This window comes from Coenobita brevimanus, chromosome 101, assembly GCF_032717465.1.
Source record: "Coenobita brevimanus isolate Jiangsu-jjx chromosome 101, ASM3271746v2, whole genome shotgun sequence".
Classification (NCBI taxonomy): domain Eukaryota; kingdom Metazoa; phylum Arthropoda; class Malacostraca; order Decapoda; family Coenobitidae; genus Coenobita; species Coenobita brevimanus.
Window position 1 is genome coordinate 39,064,433 of NC_137054.1, and position 26,385 is coordinate 39,090,817.

At 42.4% G+C, this 26,385-nt stretch overlaps 1 protein-coding gene across 1 annotated transcript in view; it reads left to right on the top strand.

The window, feature by feature from the left end:
* Nucleotides 1-26,385, top strand: part of LOC145415010 (protein MON2 homolog) — a 1,148,323-nt gene that overhangs the window by 1,058,539 nt on the left and 63,399 nt on the right. Inside the window, exon 30 of the mRNA XM_080284427.1 lies at nucleotides 21,004-21,112. Within this exon, the coding sequence (XP_080140553.1) occupies nucleotides 21,004-21,112 (109 nt within the window). The remainder of the gene's footprint in view (nucleotides 1-21,003; nucleotides 21,113-26,385) is intronic.

Below are 26,385 nucleotides of genomic sequence, written 5' to 3' on the forward strand. Positions count from 1 at the left end.
AACCTTTTTCCTCCCTTGCATAACACAAACAACCACCCTGTTTACGAGACAGGAATATATATTGCGAAAATAACAAGGTAAAATGATAAAGATGAACGTAAAATGATTGAGAAAGATGAACATGTTATGACGGAAGAAATACGTTTTCCCTGTCTGTAAACGTATTTATTTCTGCTTTGTATCTGTATTCGTAATAATTAGACTTATTGTTAGTTCTGAAACTGCATTACGATTCTATTTTTAGCCATTCTCGTGGTGTGGGAGCTGGAAGTTGTGACACAACTTCCTTATTGCTAATCGGACTGACCCTCCACTTTATTCTCCCGTGGCAGAGTCTACCCTTGGAGGACGTGCAGTTTTCTCAGTTAGGACTGAAAATTCAACTCTCGCTCCCTTTTCCAAGCATGGGCACAACGATAACGTAAAAAATAACTCGAAACTACCATAAACATATATCAAAAAGGTGAAAATGTATTCATAACTTTTTTTTTTTCCAGCCATTCCTAACAGCTTATGTACTGAAATCATTCGATATCACAGTACTGCATTTCTAAGTTATATATGTACTGTTCTGGTATGTACTTGTAAGTTAAAGCACTGGTACCAGTTAACCTAATTTATTACCTATGATCGGCGTCGGAATGTTTCCTTGTGTTTACGTACAGTATTTGTGTGTTGAAATTTTGTTCAGGAGTACTGTATTTGTGAGTTATAACATTAAATAAACCTTCTAACCACTTAAAGTGCTTTCTAGTGACAGATAACGGCAAAACAACACATTTGGGGGGTCTAGGGAGCAAAATACGGAGTAGTTTAAATATACGCGATTTCGCACCTAACACGGCACGGTAGGAACGAAACCCTCGTGTTCCGTGCGAGTTACCTGTACTGCCTGAGGGCCTCCCAGTCCGCGGATCCAAAATGCCACAGATGACGTTTCCCTGGAGGGTCCACAGGCCGTACCGGAGTGATAGGACAGGTTAAGGTAATAAGGTTGTGATCGGAGGAGCCCAACGGAGAGAAAAGATTAACAGAGTAAGCAGAAGGATTAGTTGTGAGGAAGAGGTCAAGTATGTTGGAGCTCTCTCCAAGGCGGTCAGGGATACGGTTAGGGTGCTGTACAAGCTGCTCTAGGTCATTAAGGATAGAAAAGATGTAGGCTTGTTCACCAGGTGGATCCGTGAAAGGAGAGGAGAGCCAAAGGTGGTGGTGAACATTGAAATCTCCAAGAATGGAGATTTCAGAGAAAGGAGAAATGGACAGAATGTGTTCCATCGTAGAAGTAAGATAGTCGAAGAATTTTTGATAGTCAGTAGAATTAGGGGATAAGTAAACAGCACAGATATATTTAGTCTGAGAATGACAGGAAAGCCGAAGCCAGAGTGTGGAGAATTCAGAAGAATCAAGTTCAGGAATACGAGAGCAAGATAAGTCGTTGCGTATGTATACACAACAGCCACCTTTGGCTTTGAAATGAGTATAGAGAAAGTAGGAGGATACAGAAAAGGGTTTGCTGTCAGTTGCCTCAGACAGCTGAGTCTCCGTTAGAAAAAGAAGGTGAGGTTTAGAGGAGGAGAGGTGGTGCTCAACAGAGCGAAAGTTAGATGAAAGGCCGCGAATGTTGCAGAAATGAAGAAGAAGAGAGTAAGACAGTGGTTCCAGGCACCTCGAGTCGTCACCTGGAGAGGGGCAGATGGCGGGGGCATTTATGGTCCCCCCCCTGGGGACTCCGAGGCTGGGTGAATTGACGCCATTTTTGGTGAATTTTGAATAGGAAGTGTAGTGTGTACTGTGCATGTAGTTTGGTGAAGATAGTTAGAGAAATTTGTACTGGAGAGCATGGTGGCCTACTCTCTGTGTAACTGAGACACTGAAAAAGTTCAGCAAAGGGGGATGGTCAGGAACTAGTCCTGAGGGCTGATGAAACGGGAGCTCCAGCACTCCCTGTCATCAGCTTTCCATCCACCTCGGGAGTACTGCCCTGCTTGACTGGTGCTACAGTCTACTCCTTTGCTACAAAAGAAGTGCGAGTTGCATGCCAATTTCAAATTAAGTTACAGTGTATAGTACAATATTAAAATAAGTTTTATCCACGGAAACTTAAATCCGCGGATGCAAATTCTGCGGATAAGAAGGGTTTACTTTGTATATATATATACACAGCAAACTCACCCGGAACACGTTCTTGCCGAACGCGCTCGCAGTTATACACGATTAGTGCTGAGATATGTATAAGATAATGTAAGATTAAAGAACCATTACGAAAACTATATATTTACGCAAGAGAGGCCTTTGATAGGCCAAATCCTCGAACATCAGCTCAGCACGCACGGTTTGTTTTGATCACGTGATGTGATTCGCTGTACTGCTTTTCCTCAGTGCTGTATTTGTAAGTTAAATATTTACAGTACTGTTCTGGTAAGTTTATATGCAAGTTAAAGTATTATTAAATAACGTTCAAGCAAGAAATAAAGTCTTATAACCAGTTTTCTGATAGGCGTCGGAATACAGTAATCACTCCAATATCCGATGTAATAGAGCCATAGGTAGGTCGGGTTATTGGTTTTGTCCGGATATTGGGCCCCAGCTTATGGACTTGTACTTATGGACCCTGACTCAGAGAAACACCTATACAACTCCCTCTGGACATGCATAGCACCTATTTAAGACCCAAATCACACCAATAAGGCACATAAATGACTGAAATAAATGCAAAAGAAACATAAAATGAGGGTTTAGAAGTATGTTCATACATTAATAAACATTCTGGTACTTATGAACCCTAACCTAGCCTAACTCAGAAAAACACATTTCTACGTCACATGCATAGCTACTAACACCCTATTCACACCAATAAAGGATATTAAAGAGTGAAATGAGGTAAGTATAGTATGGAAAAAAGTACAGTATGAAACAATCTGGCTACTTACAGCAAGTCCCTGGCCACCTCAATGAATAACCGCCTCCTCTCGGACTCTGACAGTAAGAACGATTTCCTGAAGCACTTGCAGTACACTGTTCCTGAAGTCTTGCACTGAACTAAGTCAATAACACACAGAAGTCCGTTCTCTTCACAGTGTGCACTTTTGTCTAAATAATGCTCCATTGTGCCTTACTAAGTGTTGCACTTTAACTTTTCTCATTCTTATTATTTTCCAAAGCCAAAACAAACAACTCTATTTACGTTAAATTTTTTTTCTATAGAGTCTTTTCTCTCACAACTTTTAATCCTTAACACAACACACTGTTTTTTTCACTGCACAACACTCAAAATTCCCGTGTGGTCTAGTGGAGAAGTTCTTGCTGTTTATTCACTGTCAGAGTCCGAGAGTATCACTGGCAGGCGACCTAGGGGTGCATTGCTGGGTCGTGGTGATGGCGTACCCACTGTAGAGGACTCTGAAGACAGCCGCAAACTCACGTCGAGCGGTGACTCCACCGTGGCTGATGTGCTGGACTGTGGCTCGGAGCATGAGGGCCTGTCTTTGGGAGGCAACGGAGTGGAGCCAGGGCTGGGGATAGCGGGGGTCACAGGCCTGAAAAAACTGTCAATGATTGATTGACGCAATGACCGACGATTCTGACGACTGATGATGCGCTGCCTGAAAGCAAGCACTTCCTCCACGAGTCCCAAGGGCCCCATCTCCCTGTCGCAGTCCGGGTGTTCCAGGTAGTCTAGGACGAACTCTAGATGTTCCCGGAGTGCGCTCAGCTTGGGGATGGCTGGAGTAGTGTCCTGCTGAGAGGAGTCCGCATCATCGTCGCCTTCAGTGTCGGAATCTTCAAGTTCGGTACTGACACCTGCAACCGAAGACGCGATCTCGATATCAGACAACGTCTGATACCCAGGATCGCCCTCATCATCATCCAGCCACTCACGAACATTGTCCACATTTACATCGTCGCCGTGCGTACGTAGCCGTGCATGGAAGTCATCCACGTCAAACCCTAGAAAATCGTACTCCACATCCGTTCCGAGAAGCAGACGAGACCGACCATTTTCCAGAGTTTTCACAGGGACTTCCTTCCATGCACTAGCCCAGTTGTACAGTGCAGACTTGCTGTTGTAGCGGCGAAGGTTTTCCAAAGTCTGCTTGCCTCGTGTGTCCCGTCCCTCCCTGCGCTCGTCCTTGTCCTCGACAAAAACCATCACCTCGTCCATGAACTTCTGACGGTATAGGCGCTTCGTTGCCATGATCACTTCTTGGTCCATTGGTTGAATGAGAGCAGTCGTATTAGGTGGCAGAAACATGCACCTAATACGGCCATTCTCAGCAACCAAGTCCTTGTCGCACGGGTGGGCAGGTGCATTGTCGAGTAGAAGGAGGGCCTTTACCTGGTCGCGCGGGATTCCCAGTGTCTTCGTCTGGTAATGGATGACCTCCTTGACGAAGTGACGGCGCAACCAGTCTCTGAAGATCACAGCTGTGAACCATGCCTTCAAAGAATGGTACCAGACGACAGGAAGGACATCCATCACCCCACGAAGACACCGAGGCTGCTTTGCGCGGCCAACAACAACGGGCTTAAACCGGTGCATGCCGTTAGCACTGGCACAACACAAAGCAGATATCCGTTCCTTGGAAAGCTTGCGGCCAGGTACACGCTTCTCCGTCTCCTCGGCTAGAGTGTTCGTTGGCAGCGAGCGATAGAATAGGCCAGTTTCGTCAGCGTTGTAGACTTGACCGAGAGTTAGGCCCTCCCTGTCGATCAAGCCTTTCACCTTGTGCCGAAACTCGTCAACTCCATCCTCGTTAGCGTCCAATGCTTTGCTATTTGCTTTACGGTTGGTAAGGCCATGTCGCAACTTGAACGCGAAGAGCCAACCCTCGGATGCCTTGAAGTCTAGGGCGTTGTGAAGCCTGGCGAACTTCTCAGCAGCAGCCTTCAGCTCCGTTCCATGTACCATCACACCAGCAGCACGTTGTTGTCGATACCAAATCAACGTGGATCGGTCGATTTCTGCAAACTTGGGGGTAAACATGACCTTCCTTTCCACGTTGCGTTTGCTTCTCGACGAGAAGTCAGCCGTGTACTGCATGAGTTTGTCTCAGGACCTTTTGATATCGAACAAAGTAGACCGGGCCAGGTTAAACTCGCGGAGAATGCGGGAAGAAGACCACCCCGCATCTTCCTTCTCCAATATCTCCCTCTTCTTCTCCAGAGTCAGCACCACTCTCTTCCTTTTCTCAGGTGGCGGGGCCATCATCACACACACTAAGAGGAGGCCCGAGAGCAGCAAGAGGCCCTGCAGCAGGTAGGGCACCACCACAAAAGCGATCACGTGGGCAGCCATTACGACGAGCATGCACTCGCGGTGAGAGACAGGCGGAAAGTGGGGAGGATGCAGAGGCGCTCTATCGGATGTCGGAGGAATGACGCGCCAAAACAGTGCTCTCCCGCGGTGCGTGCGGTAAGTTTAAATTACGGACGGGAAAAAATCTTTTTTTTTTTTATCCCAGGACGATTATGTCCGGGTAGTGGGGATGTTCGGTTATTGGGCGTCCGGATATTAGAGTGATTACTGTATTACCATTTTTATTTGTTTGTTAAATATTTGCTGTACTGCTTTTCCACAGTACTGTATTTGTAAGTTAAATATTTACTCTTCTGGTATGCACCAGGAAGTTAAAGCATTAAATAAAGCCTTGTAACCAGTTATAGATTACACACGATCGGTGGGTTCCGAGACAATTTGCCATCATGTCAATTCCCCGTCAAAACATTGAATGATTCCCCATGAGGACAATTTGCACCCTGTATGATTCCCCATCATTCTATAAATATATTAATTAATCAATACTTTTATAAATATACTTATTATTAATTAATCAATACTTTAATAACTATATTTCAGGGGGATCCATCAAAGTCTATGTTGTCTTGTTATTGTTGTGACGGTGAACTGGCTTGACAGCGAATGGTCCAGAAACTATTTTGCTCCCTAGACTCCCTAGGCGTGGTGTTTTGCTGTTGTCTGCCATTGGTGATCAATATGAGGCACTTTGGGTAGTTGGAGGGTTCATTTGGTGTTGTGGCTTGCAAGTACAGTGCTGCACAGCAAGGCTTCGACGTGCAGGTGCGTGGGCACAGCGCAACATTCCAACGCCGACTGGTTTCGGCATCGGAAGGTTGCCTTGTGTTTGGGTGTTTGTGTGTCGGAGTTTTACTGTGCAGTACTGTGTTTGTGGGTTGTGACATTGGATGGGCCTTCTGACCACTTGGGGTGCTTCATATTGATTACCAGTGGCAGGTGGCAGCGGGGGACCACGTTTGGGAGATCTAGGGAGCAAAATAAGGAGTAGTTAAAACTTACACGGTTTCGCGCCAAACGCGCCACGTTAGAAACGAAACCCATGTGTTGGGGGCGAGCTTGCTGTATGTATATATACATTTATGTATATATATATATATATATATATATATATATATATATATATATATATACACATGCACAGTATACAATGTGTGATTTTGGCTCATAAAGGTACCTTATGCAGGAGTGGGAATGGAATTTCTTTACTTAGGTTGTTGTGTTGGCAGAATCAAGGAATATATCTTGAGTTAACCCATATTTAATCCACCCAGTTTGAACTCATTCATTAACCAACCAGTTTTTGTGTGATTTTGTCTCATAAAAGTATTTTATACAGGGGATAGGGAAGGAATTTCTCGCATAGGTTGTTGGGTTGGCAGAATCAAGGAACACTGTATATCTATCTATTTATCTTTTGCCAGACGCCTCAATCCCGTTTGGGGTGGCCACAAACAAATCGCCTCCACATCGTCCTGTCCCCTGCCATTTCACTGCCTTGCTCCCAACTCACACCCCCATTTCTCATATACCTCTCCACCCCATCCCTCCATCACATCCTCGGCCTCCCCCTCCGTCTTCCCCCCTCCACCTCACTCACATACACTCTCTTCGTCATTCTTTTACCCTCCATCCTCTCCACATGGCCAAACCACCTTAGTGTGTTCCTCATAACACTTCCTATCACATCCACATCCACACCACAACGCTCCTTATCCTCATTTATCAGCCTGTCTCTCCATGTGACTCCACAGGCTCCTCTTAAATAACTCATTTCCACTGCTGTCACTCTTGACTTGTGTCCCTCCAACAATGTCCAAGTTTCACTTCCATACGTTAGAGTTGGTATCACAATACTGTCATGTAGTAACTTTTTCACTTCCATGCTCACTTCCCTGTTTCTTATCACTGCTTTCAAAGAACCAGCAACCTGTCTTCCCTGGTGTACCCTTTCAAGCACTTCACCCTCCAAACCTCCATCCTTACTCATCAACCCAAGTACTGAAATGTACTCACATTTTCCAATTCCTCACCATCCAACCTCGCTGTACATTCACTGACTTCACCTCTCTCAAAGACCATCACGTTACTCTTCCCTACATTCACCTTTAGATTCCATTTCTTGCACACTCTCCCAAACTCGTCCACCAAGCCTTGCAGCTCCCCTTCGTCTTCACTCAACAACACAGTATCATCTGCAAACAACAGTACAGGGAGTTTCCAAACACTATCCTCTCTCACCAGGGCCACCTCAACATCCACTACCCTACCTTGTACCTCTTTTATTACCCTATGCATGAACAGATTGAACAACCATGGAGACATGACACATCCCTGTTTCAACCCAACCTCCAAAGAGAAAAATTCACTTAGTTCACCATCCACACGTACTGCAGCCTAAGCACCATCATACATACTTTTCACAGCATTCAGCAACTTTCCGTCTACTCCATATATTCTTAATCCTTTCCACAATCCTTGTCTATCCACCCTGTCATATGCTTTCTCCAAATCCATGAAAGCTGCATACAACTTCTTTCCCTTCTCTAGAAATTTTTCCACTAAAGATCTAAGAATGAATATCTGATCTACACAACCTCTTCCCTTCCTAAAGCCTCCCTGTTCTTCTCCAACTAATTCCTCTGTTCTTTCTCTAACTCTGTCAATAAGTATCCTGCCTTACACTTCTCCTATTATACTAAGAAGACAAATGCCCCTATGATTACCACACACTTCTTTTTCCCCTTTTCCTTTGTACAAGGAAATAATTATACCTGACTTCCAATCCTCCGGGACTCTACCTTCCTCCCAGGCCAATCTGCACATCTTCCACATCCATTCTACTACTATCTCTCCCCTATGCTTCAGCATTTCACCACAGACTTCATCAATTCCTGGGGCTTTCCCCAATTTAACTTTCTTCATTGCTTCCACAACTTCTATCCTACTGATTTCTTCCTGTCTTCTCACCTCCCTCCTTCTCCCAGCCATTCCCCAGCCACTTATACTCGCATTACATCCATCCTCTATGTTCAACAATTCCTTAAAGTGTTCTCTCCATCTGCTCACTTTTTCTCTCTTCTCCACTAGTAATCTACCATTTTTATCTTTCACTCCCCTCCTAACCTCACTTCCACCCTGTCTTACTCTCCACCTCTTTCCAGAACATTTTCTTACAGTCCCTCCACTTTACACTCAAATTTCTTCCAAATTCCTCATCCACTTTCTTCTTACTCTCTCTTACTAATCTTTTCACCTCTCTCTTTCTTTCTACATATAACTCTCTCTTCCACCTCTCAACTTCTTCCACGCCCCTATTTCTCATCCATTCATTGTATGCTTTCTTCTTTTGTGCCACAGCCTGTCTCACCTCTTCAGTCCACCATGCTGTTCCTTGCACCCCCCTCCGTCTTCTCTTCCTTCCACACACCACATCACATGCTGCACATATTTCTTCAGTAAATATCCTGCACACACCTTTCACGTCCCCCATCTACTCCAATTCATATTTGCCCAATCGTTCCTCCATTTCTCTCTTATACTCTGCCTTTTTCTCATCCTCCTGTAACCTTTCCACTTTCTTTGCAACTACTCCTTCCTCTCGTCTTTCCCTTCTTTTATTCCTCCATCTTACTTGGATCCTAATTCTAGCCACCACCAAGTAGTGGTCAGAAAGTCCACTCCCCCAACCTCTATAAGCTCTTGCATCCATTACACATCTTCGCATCCTTTCATCCACACACACATAATCAGTCATTGCCTTCCTTTCATTCAGTTCACCACCCACCCTTCTCATCACTCGCCATGTATACCTGTGGATCATTTTATGCCTGAAGAGGGTATTGGCTATCACCAACCCCCTCCCAGCACAAATGTCCACTAACGCACTCCCATTCTCATCTATCGCAGCAGGCACACCCCACTCACCAACTATTCCATCCACCTTCACATTACCAACTTTACCATTCATATCACTGATCAAAAACATTCTCTCATTCCTCCCAAACTTTTCCATGCACACTTCCACATTTGTCCAGAACTCTTCTCTCACTCTGCTAGTACGATCTTGCGTTGGCGCATACACACACACAATCGCCCACATTTATATTCCAACTTTCACTTTACCCACACAATCCTTGACCCAACTGATCCATACTGTCTTATGCTCTTCTTCCATCTTTTACTCACAACTATACATACTCCTTCCTTTGCCCTCTCATTCTCACCTACTCCTGCACATATACCCCATCCATACTCCCATTCTCTCACACTTTCTCCTCTCCATTTTGTTTCAGTCATTTCACAAACATCCACTTTTGCACCCTCAAGCACCTGGACAATCTCTCTCTCGTTCACCTCATCATTCGCTCCTCTTACATTCCACGTAGCCATTACCAAGTCCTTTGTCCGGTCCTGGGTTGTCATCGTTTGGTCAGTCCTTGTCCGAGGCTTGTTGTTTGTTTTTTTAGTTAGTTGTTTTCCGGGGAGGGGCACTAACCCTCCGCCAACCCTTTTAGTCGCCTTTTACGACAAGTAGGGATACTGGGGGAGTATTCTTGAAAAACCCCCCTACCCCCAGTTTACACTCATTCATTAACCAGTTGGTTGTTATGCACATAGCCTGATTTCTAATGGAAGTTTGCCTGTATTATACTTTAATAGTTGCCAATATTTAACACCTTGGTCTTGCATATAAATTGGACCCTTCCAGCTTAAATAGTCACTATGGTGGAAAAAAATTATGATCAGCACAGAAGCCACTGGGTACAGTATTGTTATCTGAGGTTTGTGCATTGCATCTGTCAGTGACAGTTAATATAATTTTAGCTCTGGAATGACAGAAATTGAGCAATATGTATGAACAGTAATATAAAACTACAATGTCCCCTGAAATTACTGAGCAGGAACAGAGCAGGAGTAACCCACCATCAAAACCATCATTACATGACATTGAGTCAGATCGTATCATAATTTTGCTTGCTGTGGTGTGTACATTACATTTCCGAATGACAGTTTATATTTTGTGAGCTTTAAAGTGACAAAAATTGAATGTGTGAACCATTGAACAATTGATCACTGTACGGAAGCTGGATGGAAATGGCATCATCATCATTATCATCATCATCCGGGCCTCCTTTCCCACCCTAGGGCAGAGTGAAGAATAGCAATGTCCAGACAGCCCAAGTTTGCCTAATCCAATGGACCACACTTCCGTTCACTCATCATTCAAGCCCCCGGAATCTTGGCTTTACCTGATACGCCAAAAACATTTACCACATTCTGTAGCTTCACATAAACGTATCTTGTAGAGTCAATCCAGACACTATCACATTAAAAAGGGGTGCCAAATCCCTGATCTTGCATGTCTTCTCATAATTTTCTTCCATGTTGCTTGATCTCTTGTCAGTCCCCTAGCCTCACCAACTTCCATGCCGCTCTTCCTCACACACTTATCCACCATGTCTCTCCACCGTCTTCTTGGCCAACCTCACCTTCTCCCTTCTTCAAGTTCGCTCAGATACACCTTTTTCACCACTCTATTGTTATCCATTCTCTCCATATGACCATACCATCTCAGTACATTCTCTTCGATTCCGGTGTCCACAGACTTCCTTACTCCACGCCTTTCATGAATCACATGGTTTTGTATCCTAGCCACTCTCTGTACTCCACGTACATTCCTCAGCAATCCCATCTCCACTGCTGTCACTCTTGACATTTCATTTTCATGCCACACCATAGTCTTATATCCATATGTTAAAGTGGGCACTAACACTCCTTCATGTAAGCCTCGTGCAGCAGCAACACTGAAGCCTCTGTTTCTTATCAAGGCCTTCATAGCACCAGCTACCTTTCTTCCTTGTGTCACTCTACTTTCCACTTCTTTTTCACATTTTCCTCTCTTTTTCATCATGGTACCAAGGTATTTGAACTCTCTCACCAATTTCAATCTCTCTTCATTCACTATAATATCACACTGGGAGCTACCAACTCTCTCAATAAACATCACTTTACTCTTTCCTACATTTACTCTGAAGGCACGACGCACACAGACATCAGCAAAACTCTGCATTAGTCTACTAAGGTCTTATCTGAAATTTGCAAGTACAGTATGCTTGCACAGTGCGTGATTGGCTGGGTGGTCCACAACCTCGCGTACTGTGATTTCGCGTACTGTGAATAGATAATCTCATGGGAAAAATAACATATGGGTGGCACCCCACAAACCTTGATATTTTTTAACCTCAGAGATATAATAAAGGGAAAATTTGTAAGACATATACTACAGATACACCTAACATAACAAAAATATGGTCAGTTACCTTAAAAACAGTAGACGACATGCCTGATGGACTTAAATAGCAGGGGTTCCGAGGCGGAGCAACACACTTAGAGTTCCCTTGCTGCCCTGGCCGCACCACACGTGTTCAACAGTTGCCAGTGTTGTATTATTCCTGGATTGACGAAGAAATTTATTGCTTGTCGAATGTTATATTTCTTCCAGAATAGCAGCAACATTCATTATGGTGGGGGTTGCAGGTATGCCAGGTGAAGCAGGTGGGAGAGTCAGATGGGGCTGTGGAGGTGGAGGGGGGAGGCAGCTGGTGAGTAAGGTGAGGCAGTGGTGGTGGAGGGGACAGCGGCGGGCGAGTCAGGGGATGTGGCGATCCTCCTTGCTACTGCTCACATTTTTGGCAATATCCTTCATCCCCTCTTGTCTGTCTGTTTCATTCCTCATCCTGTTATGAACGTATTTGCGGTATAATAGCTTGGCATTCACGAAATAACCGTTATTCAAGTGAATCCAAACATTATTATAGAAACTGGGTATCTATTCTGACTTACCATTATTGCCAAAAATGTTATTATCAAAGTCATTATTTGGTGACATCTTACTGTAGACTTCTCTTGAGCACCTTCTCCATGAGCCTCTAAGTTACAATGGGCACGTTGTGCTGGGAGGGGGGGTTGCGTAGTAAGGGAAAATAGCACTTTTTGGCCACTCCTTGCCTCTGCCTTACACACACACACAGGTCGCTGACAGAGACGGAGCTCTTCCTGGTTCGTGGATAAATAATCGCAAAATCATCGACGAAAAGAAGCCCAACCTATTTGTGAACATGTTAATGAGTGCGTGAGTGGTGGTCCCATCGGACAATAGTAAAAAAAGCCGCGGTTTCGCTCACAAAAAGAACAAGATATAGTGAAAATAGTCTCCATATGGTTGAATCATGGCGGACGGTGCAATGTTTACAAGTGGCGAGAGAGAATTCGAGGGCTTCTGTGAAGAAGATATGGGAAATGGAAGTATTAAGTTGAACCAAACAAGAATAGCAGGTGTAGAGAAAACAGCGGAGAGGAATGTCTAGGAGATAAAAAACGTATGGGCAGTAATTAAAGAGTTACAGGAATGGACCATTGAGCAGGATAACGAGATCAAAAGTTTAAGGAATACACTGGAAAAAATTCTTACATGCAGTGACGAACAAAAAAGAGAAGTTACCGAATTAAAAGTTAGCAATGAATCAGCCTCTAATGAAATAAAACAGCTTAAGAGGGGGAATAAGAGGTTAGGAGAAGAAAGGGACAGGATGAAAAACAAACAAGATGAGTATGAATCCAAATCAAGGATGCAAGATGAGCACATTAAAGAAATCAAGGATCGACATAAGGGGTGGAAGAAAATTCAGGAAGAAGGAAATGTAAATTTGAAAGAGATTACAAAACAACAAAGTAAGGAAAAAGTGGAGAGGGAAGTGGTTAGCGTGCTGAGAAGTAGAGAATCTTTAGTTAGTAGAGAATCTTTAGTTAGAGATGTAGCAGATAAGGAAAAATGTATAATAATTTCAGGAGTTAAAGAAAAACGTATGACAATAAGATCAGAAAGAGAAAGAGAAGAACTGTGGAAGGTTAAAGAAATAATATCACTAGTCATGGAGGAAAACACGAAGTTTAGGTTAGGAAAGTAAGAGGAAGGAGGGGCAAGGCCATTGAAGATAAAGTTTAAGTCCCAAGCAACAGTAAATGAAATTATCAGTAGAACATGGATATTATCAGACAAGGAAGGGTTTAAAAATGTTTAGATAAGGAGAGATGCAAATGAGGAAGAAAGAGCTAAGGTAAAGGAATTAGTACAGGAAGCTAAGGTAAAAAACGAACAGAGAACGGAGGAAGAGAAGACAGTGTTTTATTGGAGAGTCATAGATCAGAAATTAAGGAAGTGGTACTGGTGGAGAGAAGGAGAAAAGAGGGTATAAAAAACATAAAAAAGAATTAGAAGGTGGCATATACTAATGTTGATGGTTTATTGTCGGCAAGGCCAGAAATCAATGATTTTTTGTGGGTGCAAGAACCTGATGTTATGTGCTTTGTAGAGACCAAATTAAGAGAAGATATTGATGTTCCTATAAGAGATGGTAACTACAAATTTTGGAGAAGAGACAGAAAAAACAAAACGGGAGGAGGAGTGATGATACCAGTGAAGAACAACATAAATGTAGATACGTACCGTGGAAATGGGAGAAGGCAGGGCTGAAGTGATAAATATGAAATTAGAAACTGAAGAGAATAGCAAGTGAGATTTGGCAGTAGTGTATGTTCCCCTAAGACAAGAGCATGGAGTGATGATGAATACCAGGAAATCTTGTCAGACATGGCTAGCTATTTACAGAAAATGATTGAGAAAAGTAACAATTCAATTTTAATGGGTGACTTCAATTGTAAAAAGGTGAACTGGGAGGAATGGGACTCAGGAGGCAACAAAGATTCATGGGGCACTACATTATTAAATATAACAATGAACAATGTGATGACACAATGGGTCAAAGAAGAGACATGGTTCCGAGGTGAGGACACACCAGCAAGACTAGACCTACTGTTTGCCAAAGAACCCGATGTAATAGAATCCTTGGAATATCTGTGTCCTGTTGGAAAAAGTGATCATGTGGTCATTGAGTTCCAGATGATAACAGGTAACGTGGAGCAAAGAGATGAACTTTATAGGAAAGGAAGATACAACTTCAGCAAGGCAAACTTTACAGGACTGAGAAAATTTTTCGAAAATGTCAGATTGGAGAAAATTCAGAGAAACAAGAGAGATACAGAGGAAGTGGGACATTTTTCTGGGCTTCTATAATTTGGGAGTGGAAAAATTTGTGCCAAGAGTAAGGGGGAAAGAAAACAGGAAAAAGGAGTGGTTTAATAGAAGGTGTATGATAGGAAAAAGAGAGAGAGATACGGTGTGGAACAATTGGAGAAAGAGAGGTAACAACAGAACAAAGGAAGAATATAAAAGAACTAGAAATGATTACACAAGAATACGTAGAGAGGAAGAAATGAATTTTGAAAAAGGTATAATAGACAAATGTAAGGATGAACCCAGACTGTTTTATAGATTTGCCAATGGCAAACTGAAACAAAAGGAAGGAATCACCAAACTGAAAGTAGAAGGAGAGGTATATAAAGATGTGGCAATGCAAGCAGAAATAATGAACAAACGTTTCCAGTCAGTTTTCACTAATGAAAGTGAGTTTGTGGAAGGGGAGGGAGTGACTAGAAATGTAGTGATGAAATATATAAAAGTGGAAGAACAGGAAGTGTATAAATTACTGGAAACTCAAGATGTAAGGAAAGCCCCAGGATCAGATGGAATCTCTAATTGGGTACTGAAGGAATGCAGAAAACAACTAGCGGATAAGATTCACAGTTTAATTGTGTGTTCTCTGGAAGATGGGAAACTGCCTCATGAATGGAAGAGGGCAAATGTGGTACCAGTTTATAAGGGAGGAAACAGGGAAGAACCCCTGAATTATAGACCAATGTCCCTAACCAGCATGGTCGCAAAATTGTGTGAAAAAATTCTGAAAGATGGATGGATAAAATATCTGGAAGAGATGAATATTTTGGCTGATAGTCAGTTTGGATTCAGAAGTGGAAGGTCATGTGTTTCCAACTTGTTGAGTTTTTACTCAAGAGCGATTGATGTGCTACAGGAGAGAGATGGTTGGGTGGATTGTGTGTAGTTTGATTTGGAGAAGGCCTTTGACAAGGTACCCCATAAGAGACTAATGTGGAAACTAGAGCTTATAGGAGGACTGAAGAGGAACCTCCTGGAATGGATGAGAGACTTTTTGAGAGACAGACAAATGAGGACAGTAATAAAGGATAGGATGTCTGGATGGAGGGAAGTAACAAGTGGAGTCCCTCAAAGTTCGGTGTTGGCGCCAGTAATGTTCCTGATTTATGTAAATGATATGGTAGATGGAGTGAATAGTTATGCAAGTCTGTTTGCTGATGATGCAAAGATCATGAGGAAGGTAGAGGTTGAGAAGGATTGTAAAATGCTGCAGGAGGATCTGGATAGGATACATGATTGGAGCCGGATGAGGGAAATGAAATTCAATGCAAAGAAATGTAAACTATTGGAAATGGTTAAAGGTACCAAGAGGTCATCATTGGTTTGTCACGTGAAAAACACATTACCAAGGCAGTTAGAGAGACGTATAAACTCTTGACTAATATAAGAACAGTTTTTCATTATATGGATGAGGAGATGATGAAAAAATTGATAGTGGCCATGATTCGCCCCAGGTTAGAATATGCAGCAGTAGTGTGGTCCTCACACAAAAAGAAAGATATAAACAAGATTGAGAGAATACAAAGAACAGCAACCAAAATGGTCCCCAGTCTGGCAGATCTGTCGTACAGTGAGAGGCTGGAAAAGCTGGATTTGCCTTCCATAGAAGAAAGAGAGGAGACATAATTGCAGTGTTGAGGACCATGGTGGGAGTAGATAAAATTGACAAAGAAGATCTGTTTGTATGGGATAAGAGAGTAACAAGGGGGCACGGAATGAAACTCAAGAAACCAAGCTGCTTGAAGGATATCAAGAAATATAGTTTTCCTTATAGATGTATAGACCTGTGGAATAGTCTGGACAAAGAGATCGTCCAGTCTAAAAACTTAAACGAGTTTAACCACTTAACCACGGGGCGTCACTTTTGTGACGCTTGGGAGCAAGGGATCATACCGCGGGGCGTCGCTTTTGTGATTCTGTGTTATTTTGAATTCACCCGGGCTTCCAAGTGGTGGCTTGTATCATCTATCAGTACTGCCAATGTCCAGCACTAGTCAGCACTCCTAATCTCATCTGTACTCCCATCCATTGTTGACAATTTAGCCATTTCTCCCTGTTCTTGACTCCCCTCCCTACCCCCCCCCTCCATTACCCTCTCCTCTCGCCTGCCCGGCCGTGCTACGCTAAGTAAATCTTCCCTGGAATTTTTCACTGATTTCATCCATTGAAATAAGCCCTATGCCCTATTCTTATACCAAATAATATATACAAGAAAGAAATAAGGTAAGTGAGAGTGCCATACACCTGGAATTGGCTAATTATCACCTGACAACACCTCACGTGCACTCGTTCGCTAATTTTTGCTGTTTATTTCCCCTTGAAATATGCCGTATAATCTGTTTTCGTAATAAATATACATATAAGGAGGGAAGGGAGAAGCCTAAGTATACATTCACCTGGACTACCTAATTTATAATGTATTGTCTAGATTTCCTACCAATCATATCACTGCTATATATTAGCTCTGTCAAGAGGCTAACATTGGCAGTAATGCATTTCCCTAGGTAGGCCACCAACCCGGCCCACCCTTATCAGCTCACTCTCATCTTCCAGTGTGGAGGTACGTCTGTTTGCTCTTGCTGACTTCAGGGACTTTTCACCCCCATGCAAAGGGCCCTGTGACCTTTACCCCCTACTAAACCTCGTGTGGAAAGAGGTAAAGGGCTGACAATTGATAAAAGAGTGACTACGATCTTTCTATTGAGTAAAACAGTGCAAGTGGAATTGTAAATAATGTGTAAATAATGTGTAAACAGCAAGTGAAAGTAATGAATGTAAATATACGTGAACAGTGGAAAATAGTTTTATAAGTTACTTCAAGTGACAGTGCATAACACAGTGTAAATAAAATAGAAATGTAAATAACGTAAATAAAATAGAGAATGTAAATAGAAATGTAAATGAGTAGTATTATAAGAATACGAGTATATACCCTAGGAGTAATGAAAGTGAAAGTTTCACTCTAGCATGTCTGAATACTATGAGTTATGAGAGTGAAGGTGAAAGTGACATTCACTCTCAGTGCTAGTATACAGGACGAGAAAGTGAATGCTACGTATTTTACTGAAAGAAATTGAATCCCTACAGTGACAATAAACTAATACTACTGAAGGAAACTTATGGATAAAGACTGTAGAGATATATAAGTGTTATATAGTAATAGAAATATAAAGTGTGAGGGTTTTTTTAAGCAACATTGGGTCTGGTTATTACTTGGATGGGTGACTGCCTGGGAACACCAGATGCTGTTGGCATAACGTTCTCCCTACGTGTCGAGTGGGGTTGGTGGAGAATTAGTGCCCCTCCCTGTAAAACAATTAACTCTAAGCCCTTGGCCACCCCGTTTGGGATACATGGCGTCTGGCAATGAATGAATGAAAAATGACAGAATACCGACAGCGAACTAGCGCAAGTGGGAAGGTCATACGCGCTCGTAATTTTCATTGCTTTCACAGTGGTTTTTATTTGGAGTATGGATCCCAAACTATTTCATAATCATAGAGTAGTGTTTATAGTGTTAATATCTGGCTGCGGTAATCGTATTACGGGTTGTCGGGAAGTGTAAACTGGAGACTTCGTTACCCAACTTTAGAGGTCTCCACAAGTCCTACGGTAATCAACGAAGGCTCAACAAACATCCCAGGAGAAAGCTGAAGGTATGTGCCATATGCATATATAATTTTAATATTCTAGGACTAATAACTGATTTTTGGCAAATATTTTTTTGAGAGTCTGTCGGAGCCCGAATAACCCCGCAGGAGACGCAAAACATTGGGAAACATGCCCGCGGTGTAAGGGTTAAAGCTACATTTGACTTATGGTGAAACAGAGACGGTACCCCACGAGTGTAGCTCATTTCCTGTGTATCATAATTATGTAAATACAATTAGGTAAATACATATTGTGGACTAAACTCGTGCCTTCAAAGTTTTATGGTTATGATGTTTAGTCACTCGTGTACTATGCAATTCGCGCACTTTGATCACGCATAGTGTAGTATTGCATCATCAGCATACAACAAATTTGATTTATTCCATCCATCACCATTCATTACCAGTGCCATCCCTCTCTCCATTACTTATGTTTTTACTTCTCTCATCACCTCATCTTATGTATATATATATATATATATATATATATATATCTATCTATCTATCTATCTATAGGCCGACGCCCTAATCCCACAAAGGGTGGCCGCAGACAAAACACCTCCAAGTTGCTCTGTCACCCACCATTTGACTACCCTCCCCCCAACTCACCCCCTCCTCCCTCATATACCTCGCAACTCCATCCCTCCACCTCATCCTCGGTCTACCCCTCCCTCTCTTTCCCTCCACCTCACCTACATACACCCTCTTAGTCAGTCTTTCATTCTCCATTCTCTCCACATGTCCAAACCACCTCAGTGTATTTCTCCTGATCTTCTCAACCACTTGCACATCCACCCCACATCGTTCCTTCACTTCTTCATTTGTCAGCCTGTTCCTCAGTGGCACTCCACATGCTCCTCTCAAGTAACTCATTTCCACTGCTGTCACTCTTGACTTGTTCCCCTCTTGCAAGGTCTATGCCTCCCTTCCATACGTCAGGGTAGGGATCACAATATTATCATGCAGTGACTTCTTAACTTCCATACTCACCTCCCTATTTCTCATCACTGCTTTCAGTGACCCAACAACCTTCCTTCCCTGCTGTATCCTTTCATGCACTTCATCCCCCAAAGTTCCATCCTTACTCATCACACTACCCATATACACAATATATATATATATATATATATACATATAACAACCGTTAGGGACATCACACAACCTTGTCGCATGCCCACACCAATCGTTAACCATTCACTTGGATGCTCATTTACCCTTACACATGCTTCAGTACCATCATAAAAACGTGATGGCACCTAGCAGCTTATCATCTACACTGTACGTGCACAGAACCTTTCACAGTTCTTCTCTGTCTACTTTGTCGTATGCATTTTCCAGATCCATAATTGCCATGAACACCTTATAGTCCTTCTCACAAGCCTTCTGCACTATCTGTCTTACTGCAAATATTTGATCCACACATCCTCTGCCACTCCTAAAGCCACCCTGTTCATCACTCACTAGGACTTCTGATATCTCTCTTACTTTCTCAGTAATAATTGTTCTATATACCTTCCCTACCACACTCAATAAGCTTATGCCACTACTATTTCTGCACTCATTTCGCTCACCTTTATTTTTTTGCATGGTTCCAGTCACAGCCTTTTTCCACTCTGCTGGCACAGTTTCACTCATCCATGCCTTCTGACATATCTCCACGAAGCACTTCAGTCCACTCTCTCCACTACACTTAATCATCTCTGCATACATGTCATCAACCCCAGCTGCTTTCCCATTTTTCAGCTGCTTCACAGCATTCTTCACCTGTGTGAGTGTCATGTTTCCTGGCACTACATTCCTTCTCTGTGCATCCTCAGAACCAATCATGTTTACAGTGGCTCTGCTCTCTCTATTCCCATTCTTCAGGCCATCAAAAAAATCTTTCCATCTGGACCTTACTTCATCCCCATGGGTTTATAATCTACCACTTACATTGTTCACGCTTTCACATTTCTTTCCGCTGTCACTTCTACATTTCCGCACCTCTTTCCAGAATAACATCCCATTTTCAGAGTAATTTGCATTAATTTCTCTTCTTAGATCATCATTTACTTTCTTCTTTTTTCTCTAGTCTCTGCGTGCTTCTTGCTGTTAGTATATTCAGTTCTTATTTCAATTGAACCCTTGTCCTGTAACCACTCTAGCCACTTCTTCCTCTTTTCCTCCACAGCTCTCCCAACCTCTTCATCCCACCATGCCGTACCTTTCTTCTTTGTGGCAATAGCACACTACAATATCCCACCATGTACACAGAGATTACCTGTACATCACCCGAGTTTGAAGTGCAGCTACCTTTACTGATAGTTATCCTCATTATGATGTGTGCCTTACAAATCTGAATGAAATTACTGTAACATTTTGCGAGCTCTGAGGTGACAAAAATTGAGTGATATAAAAGCAGCAAGTTGTCCAAACATGATCATCTGGCAGGAGCTGAACTTGGTGTGTATGATTCTGCCATCTTTTATATTCAGTAATCTATTTGTTGTGGTTTATAGTGGCAATATTTAGGTAGTTATGGACATCAGATAGTATGGTTTGGGATTTTGATGAGGTTGGGCAGTCACATAGGAGTAACTTTGGTTGGCCACCTGTCATGTCTAAGCTGTAACTTTATGTGTATGGCATTTCAGTTAACAATAAGTTTTCCTAAATGCATCCCACTCATATAATGAGGGGCAACGGTATAACAGTTCCAAACTGGGGATGGGGTACTTATAAAAACAGCTCTTAATTGCAGACGACTAAGGTTAAAATAAATTGTAGGGTCAGGACTTACTCTAGAAGTTCTTCTATACAGAATCTTGAAAACAGTAATGCTTTGCATTACAGTACTTAAAATGTTGTACAGTAAATAAATGGAATCTTTTATTACTTCTTATCAAATTTCTATTCTTACAGAGTGTGAAGGCTTCAAGTTAAGAGAGGAATTTGCCAAGACTTGCTTTGAAACCCTGCTACAGTTCTCCCTCCTCACACCATCCGACTTTGACACAACACTAGACAATGCAGGTAAATGATTTTTGCAGGAAAATGATTGTGTAATTTTTATTGCAGCTGTATCTTCGGCAGCCATATGAAGATAACGTACATCATTGTATAGCTTTGTGTGGGAGTATCATAACTCTATCTATCTATCTATTGCCAGACGCTTCAATCCCGTTTGGGGTGGCCACAAACAAATCGCCTCCACGTCGTCCTATCCCCTGCCATTTCACTGCCCTGCTCCCAACTCACACCCCCCTCTCTCATATACCTCTCCACCCCATCCCTCCATCTCATCCTCGGCTTCCCCCTCCCTCTTCCCCCCTCCACCTCACTCACTTACACTCTCTTCGTCAGTCTTTCACCCTCCATCCTCTCCACATGGCCAAACCACCTCAGTGTGTTCCTCAAAACACTTCCTATCACATCCACATCCACACCACAACGCTCCTTTATATCCTCATTCGTCAGCCTGTCTCTCCATGTGACTCCACAGGCTTCTCTTAAATAACTCATTTCCACTGCTGTCACTCTTGACTTGTGTCCTTCCAACAATGTCCAAGCTTCACTTCCATACGTTAGAGTTGGTATCACAATACTGTCATGTAGTAACTTTTTCACTTCCATGCTCACTTCCCTGTTTCTTATCACTGCTTTCAAAGAACCAGCAACTCTTCTTCCCTGCTGTACCCTTTCAAGCACTTCACCCTCCAAACCTCCATCCTTACTCATCACACTACCCAAGAACTTAAACGTACTCACATTTTCCATTTCCTCACCATCCAACCTCGCTGTACATTCACTGACTTCACCTCTCTCAAAGACCATCACTTTACTCATCCCTACATTCACCTTTAGATTCCGTTTCTTACACACTCTCCCAAACTCATCCACCAAGCCTTGCAGCTCCCCTTCATCTTCACTCAACAACACGGTATCATCTGCAAACAACAGTACAGGGAGTTTCCAAACACTATCCTCTCTCACCAGGGCCACTCCAACATCCACTACCCTATCTTGTACCTCTTTTATTACCCCTTCCATGAACAGATTGAACAACCATGGAGACATGACACATCCCTGTTTCAACCCAACCTCCAGAGAGAAAAATTCACTTAGTTCACCATCCACACGCACTGCAACCTTCGCACCATCGTACATACTCTTCACAGCATTCAACAACTTCCCATCTACTCCATATATTCTTAACACTTTCTACAATCCTTGTCTATCCACCCTGTCATATGCTTTCTCCAAATCCATGAAAGCTGCATACAACTTCTTTCCCTTCTCTAGAAACTTTTCCACTAAAGATCTAAGAATGAATATTTGATCTACACAACCTCTTCCCTTCCTAAAGCCTCCCTGTTCTCCTCCAACTAATTTCTCTGTTCTTTCTCTAGCTCTGTCAATAAGTATCCTACCGTACACTTTTCCTATTATACTAAGAAGACAAATGCCCCTATGATTACCACACACTTCTTTTTCCCCTTTTCCTTTGTACAAGGGAATAATTATTCCTGACTTCTAATCCTCCGGGATTCTACCTTCCTCCCAGGCCAGTCTACACATCTTCCACATCCATTCTACTACTATCTCTCCCCCATGCTTCAGCATTTCACCACACACTCCATCAGTTCCTGGGGCTTTCCTCATTTTAACTTTCTTCATTGCTTCCACAATTTCTATCCTACTGATTTCTTCCTGTCTTCTCACCTCCCTCCTTCTCCCAGCCATTCCCCAGCCACTTATACTTGCATTACTTCCATCCTCTATGTTTGGTGGGTGATTTTATCTGTAATGAGATGAACTGGGAGGAATGGGACTCAGGAGGTAGCGAAGATTCGTGGGGCACTATGTTATTAAATATAATAATGAATAATGTGAGTTATTTAAGAGGAGCCTGTGGAGTCACATGGAGAGACAGGCTGACGAATGAGGATATAAAGGAGCGTTGTGGTGTGGATGTGATAGGAAGCGTTATGAGGAACACACTGAGGTGGTCTGGCCATGTGGAGAGGATGGAGGGTGAAAGACTGACGAAGAGAGTGTATGTGAGTGAGGTGGAGGGGGGAAGAGGGAGGGGGAAGCCGAGGATGAGATGGAGGGATTGGGTGGAGAGGTATATGAGAGAGGGGGGTGTGAGTTGGGAGCAGGGCAGTGAGATGGTGGGGGACAGGGCAACTTGGAGGCGATTTGTTTGTGGCCACCCCAAACGGGATTGAGGTGTCTGGCAATAGATAGATAGATAGATAGAATAATGTGATGACGCAATGGGTCAAAGAAGAGACACGGTTTCGAGGTGAGAACACACCAGCAAGGTTAGATTTACTGTTTACCAAAGAACCCGATGTAATAGAATCAATGAAATATCTCTGTCCTTTAGGAAAAAGTGATCATATGATCATTGAGTTCCAGATGATAACAGGGAACGTCGAGCCAAGAGACGAGCTCCATAGACAGGGAAGATACAACTTTAGGAAAGCGAATTTTACAGGATTGAGAAACTTTTTGGAAAATGCAGATTGGAGAAAATTCAGAGAAACAAGAGAGATACAGAGGAAGTGGGATATCTTTCTAGACCTCCATAATTTGGGAGTGGAAAAATTTGTACCAAGAGTAAGAGGGAAAGAAAACAGGAAAAAGGAGTGGTTTAATAGAAGGTGTATGATAGCAAAAAAAGAGAGAGATAAGACATGGAACAATTGGAGAAAGAGAGGTAATAACAGAACAAAGGAAGAATATAAAAGAATTAGAAATGAATACAGAAGAATACATAGAGAAGAAGAAAGGAATTTTGAAAAAGGTATAATAGACAAATGCAAGGATGAACCCAAACTGTTTTATAGATTTGTAAATGGTAAACTGAAACAAAAGGAAGGAATCACCAAACTGAAAGTAAAAGGAGAGGTCTATAAAGATGCAGCAGTGCAAGCTGAAATAATGAACAAATGTTTCCAATCGGTTTTCACTAATGAAAAAGAGTTTGTGGAAGGGGAGGGAGTGATTAGAAATGTACCAGTGATAAAAGATATAAAAGTGGAGGTACAGGAAGTGTATAAATTACTGGAAACTCAAGATGTAAGGAAAGCCCCAGGACCTGATGGAATTTCTAATTGGGTACTGAAGGAATGCAGAGAACAACTGGCGGATAAAATTCACAATTTAATCGTGTGTTCTCTGGAAGATGGGAAAGTGCCACAAGAATGGAAGAGGGCAAATGTGGTACCAATTTATAAGGGAGGAAATAGGGAAGAACCAGTGTCTCAAACCAGCATGGTCGCAAAATTGTGCGAGAGAATCCTGAAAGACAGACTGATAAAATATCTAGAAGAGATGAATATTTTGGCTGAATGTCAGTTTGGATTCAGAAGTGGAAGGTCATGTGTTTCTAACTTGTTCAGCTTTTACTCGAGCGATTGACGTGGTGCAGGAGAGAGATGGTTGGGTGGATTGTGTGTACTTAGACTTAGAGAAGGCCTTTGACAAGGTACCTCATAAGAGACTAATGTAGAAACTAGAATATATAGGAGGACTGAAGGGGAAACTTCTGGAATGGATGAGAGACTTTTTGAGAGACAGACAAATGAGGACAGTAATAAAGGATAGGATGTCTGGAAGGAGGGAAGTAACAGTGGAGTCCCCCAAGGCTCGGTGTTGGCGCCTGTAATTTTCCTGATTTACGTAAATGATATGGTAGATGGAGTGAATAGTTATGCAAGTCTGTTTGCTGATGATGTAAAGATCTTGAGGAAGGTAGAGGTTGAGGAGGATTGTAAAATGCTGCTGGAGGATTTGGATAGGATACTTGATTGGAGCCGGACGTGGGAAATGAAATTTAATGTAAAGAAATGTAAAATATTGGAAATGGATAAAAGTACTAGGAGGCCATCACTGAATTATTTGTTGGGTAATGAATCAGTCACAAAAATGAGAGAAGACAAAGATTTGGGAGTGCTGGTCCAAGATAGTTTGTCACCAGAAAAGCACATTAACAAGATGGAGAGACTTATAAACTCTTGACTAACATAAGAGTAGCATTTCATTATATGGATGAGGAGATGATGAAAAAATTGATAATGGCCATGATTCACCCCAGGTTAGAATATGCAGCGGTAGTGTGGTCCCCACACAAAAAGAAAGATATAAACAAGATTGAGAGAATACAAAGAACAGCAACCAAGATGGTCCCCAGTCTGACAGACCTGTCATACAGAGAGGCTGGAAAAGCTGGATTTGCCTTCCTTAGAGGAAAAGAGAAAGAGAGGAGACATGATTGCAGTGTTCAGGACCATGGAGGGAGTAGATAAAATTGACAAAGAAGATCTGTTTGTATGGGATAAGAGAGCAACAAGAGGACACGGAATGAAATTGAAAAAGTCAAGCTGCTTGAAGGATATCAAGAAATATAGCTTTCCTTACAGAAGTATAGACTTATGGAATAGCCTGGACAAAGAGATCGTCCAGTCTAAAAACTTAAATGAGTTTAAAGCTAAATTTGACTTAATGAGAAACACCGACGGAAACCCACAAGCATAGCACATTCCATGTATATCACAATTAGGTATATTAGGTAAATACTTAAATATTTGGAATGACTTAGACGAAGAGGTGGTGCATGAGAATAATATTCATGTGTGTAAAGGTAGACTTGATAAATGCAGATTTGGAGACAGGACAACACGAGCATTGCTCAATTCCTGTATACTACAAATTGGTAAATACAAATAGGTAAATACACACATATATATATACCAAGTTGCTGAAAGAGACAGAGCATTTGTGGATCGAGGGGAAATAATTGCCAAATCAGCGGGAAAAGGAAACCAGTCTGTTGTGATTATGTGAATGAATGCGTGATTGGTGGTCCCATCTGATATTAGTGAAAAAACCATAGGTTTCGGATGTACAACAGTAAAAGACACGGTGGAATTAGAAAGTTTTCGTAGGTTGCATCATGGCGGAAAGGGATTGTTCAGTGTTTTCATCTGGTGGTGGTAAATTTGCGGGCTTCTCCGATGGAGATGAGCGTAAAGGCATTACTAAATTGAACCAAACAAGAGCAGCAGGAGTGGAGAAAATGGTGGAGAGGAATGTCCAGAAGTTAAAAAAGGTATGGTGAATAATTAAAGTGTTGCAGGAACAGACCTTAGAACAGGAGAAAGAGATTAAGATAATGCAGAGCAAATTGGAAAGCATCAGCACACACAGTGCTGAACTAGTAAGACAAGATATGAGATTAAAAGTGAGTAATGAATCTGCCTGAAATGAAATAAACCAGCTCAAGAGGGAAAATTAGA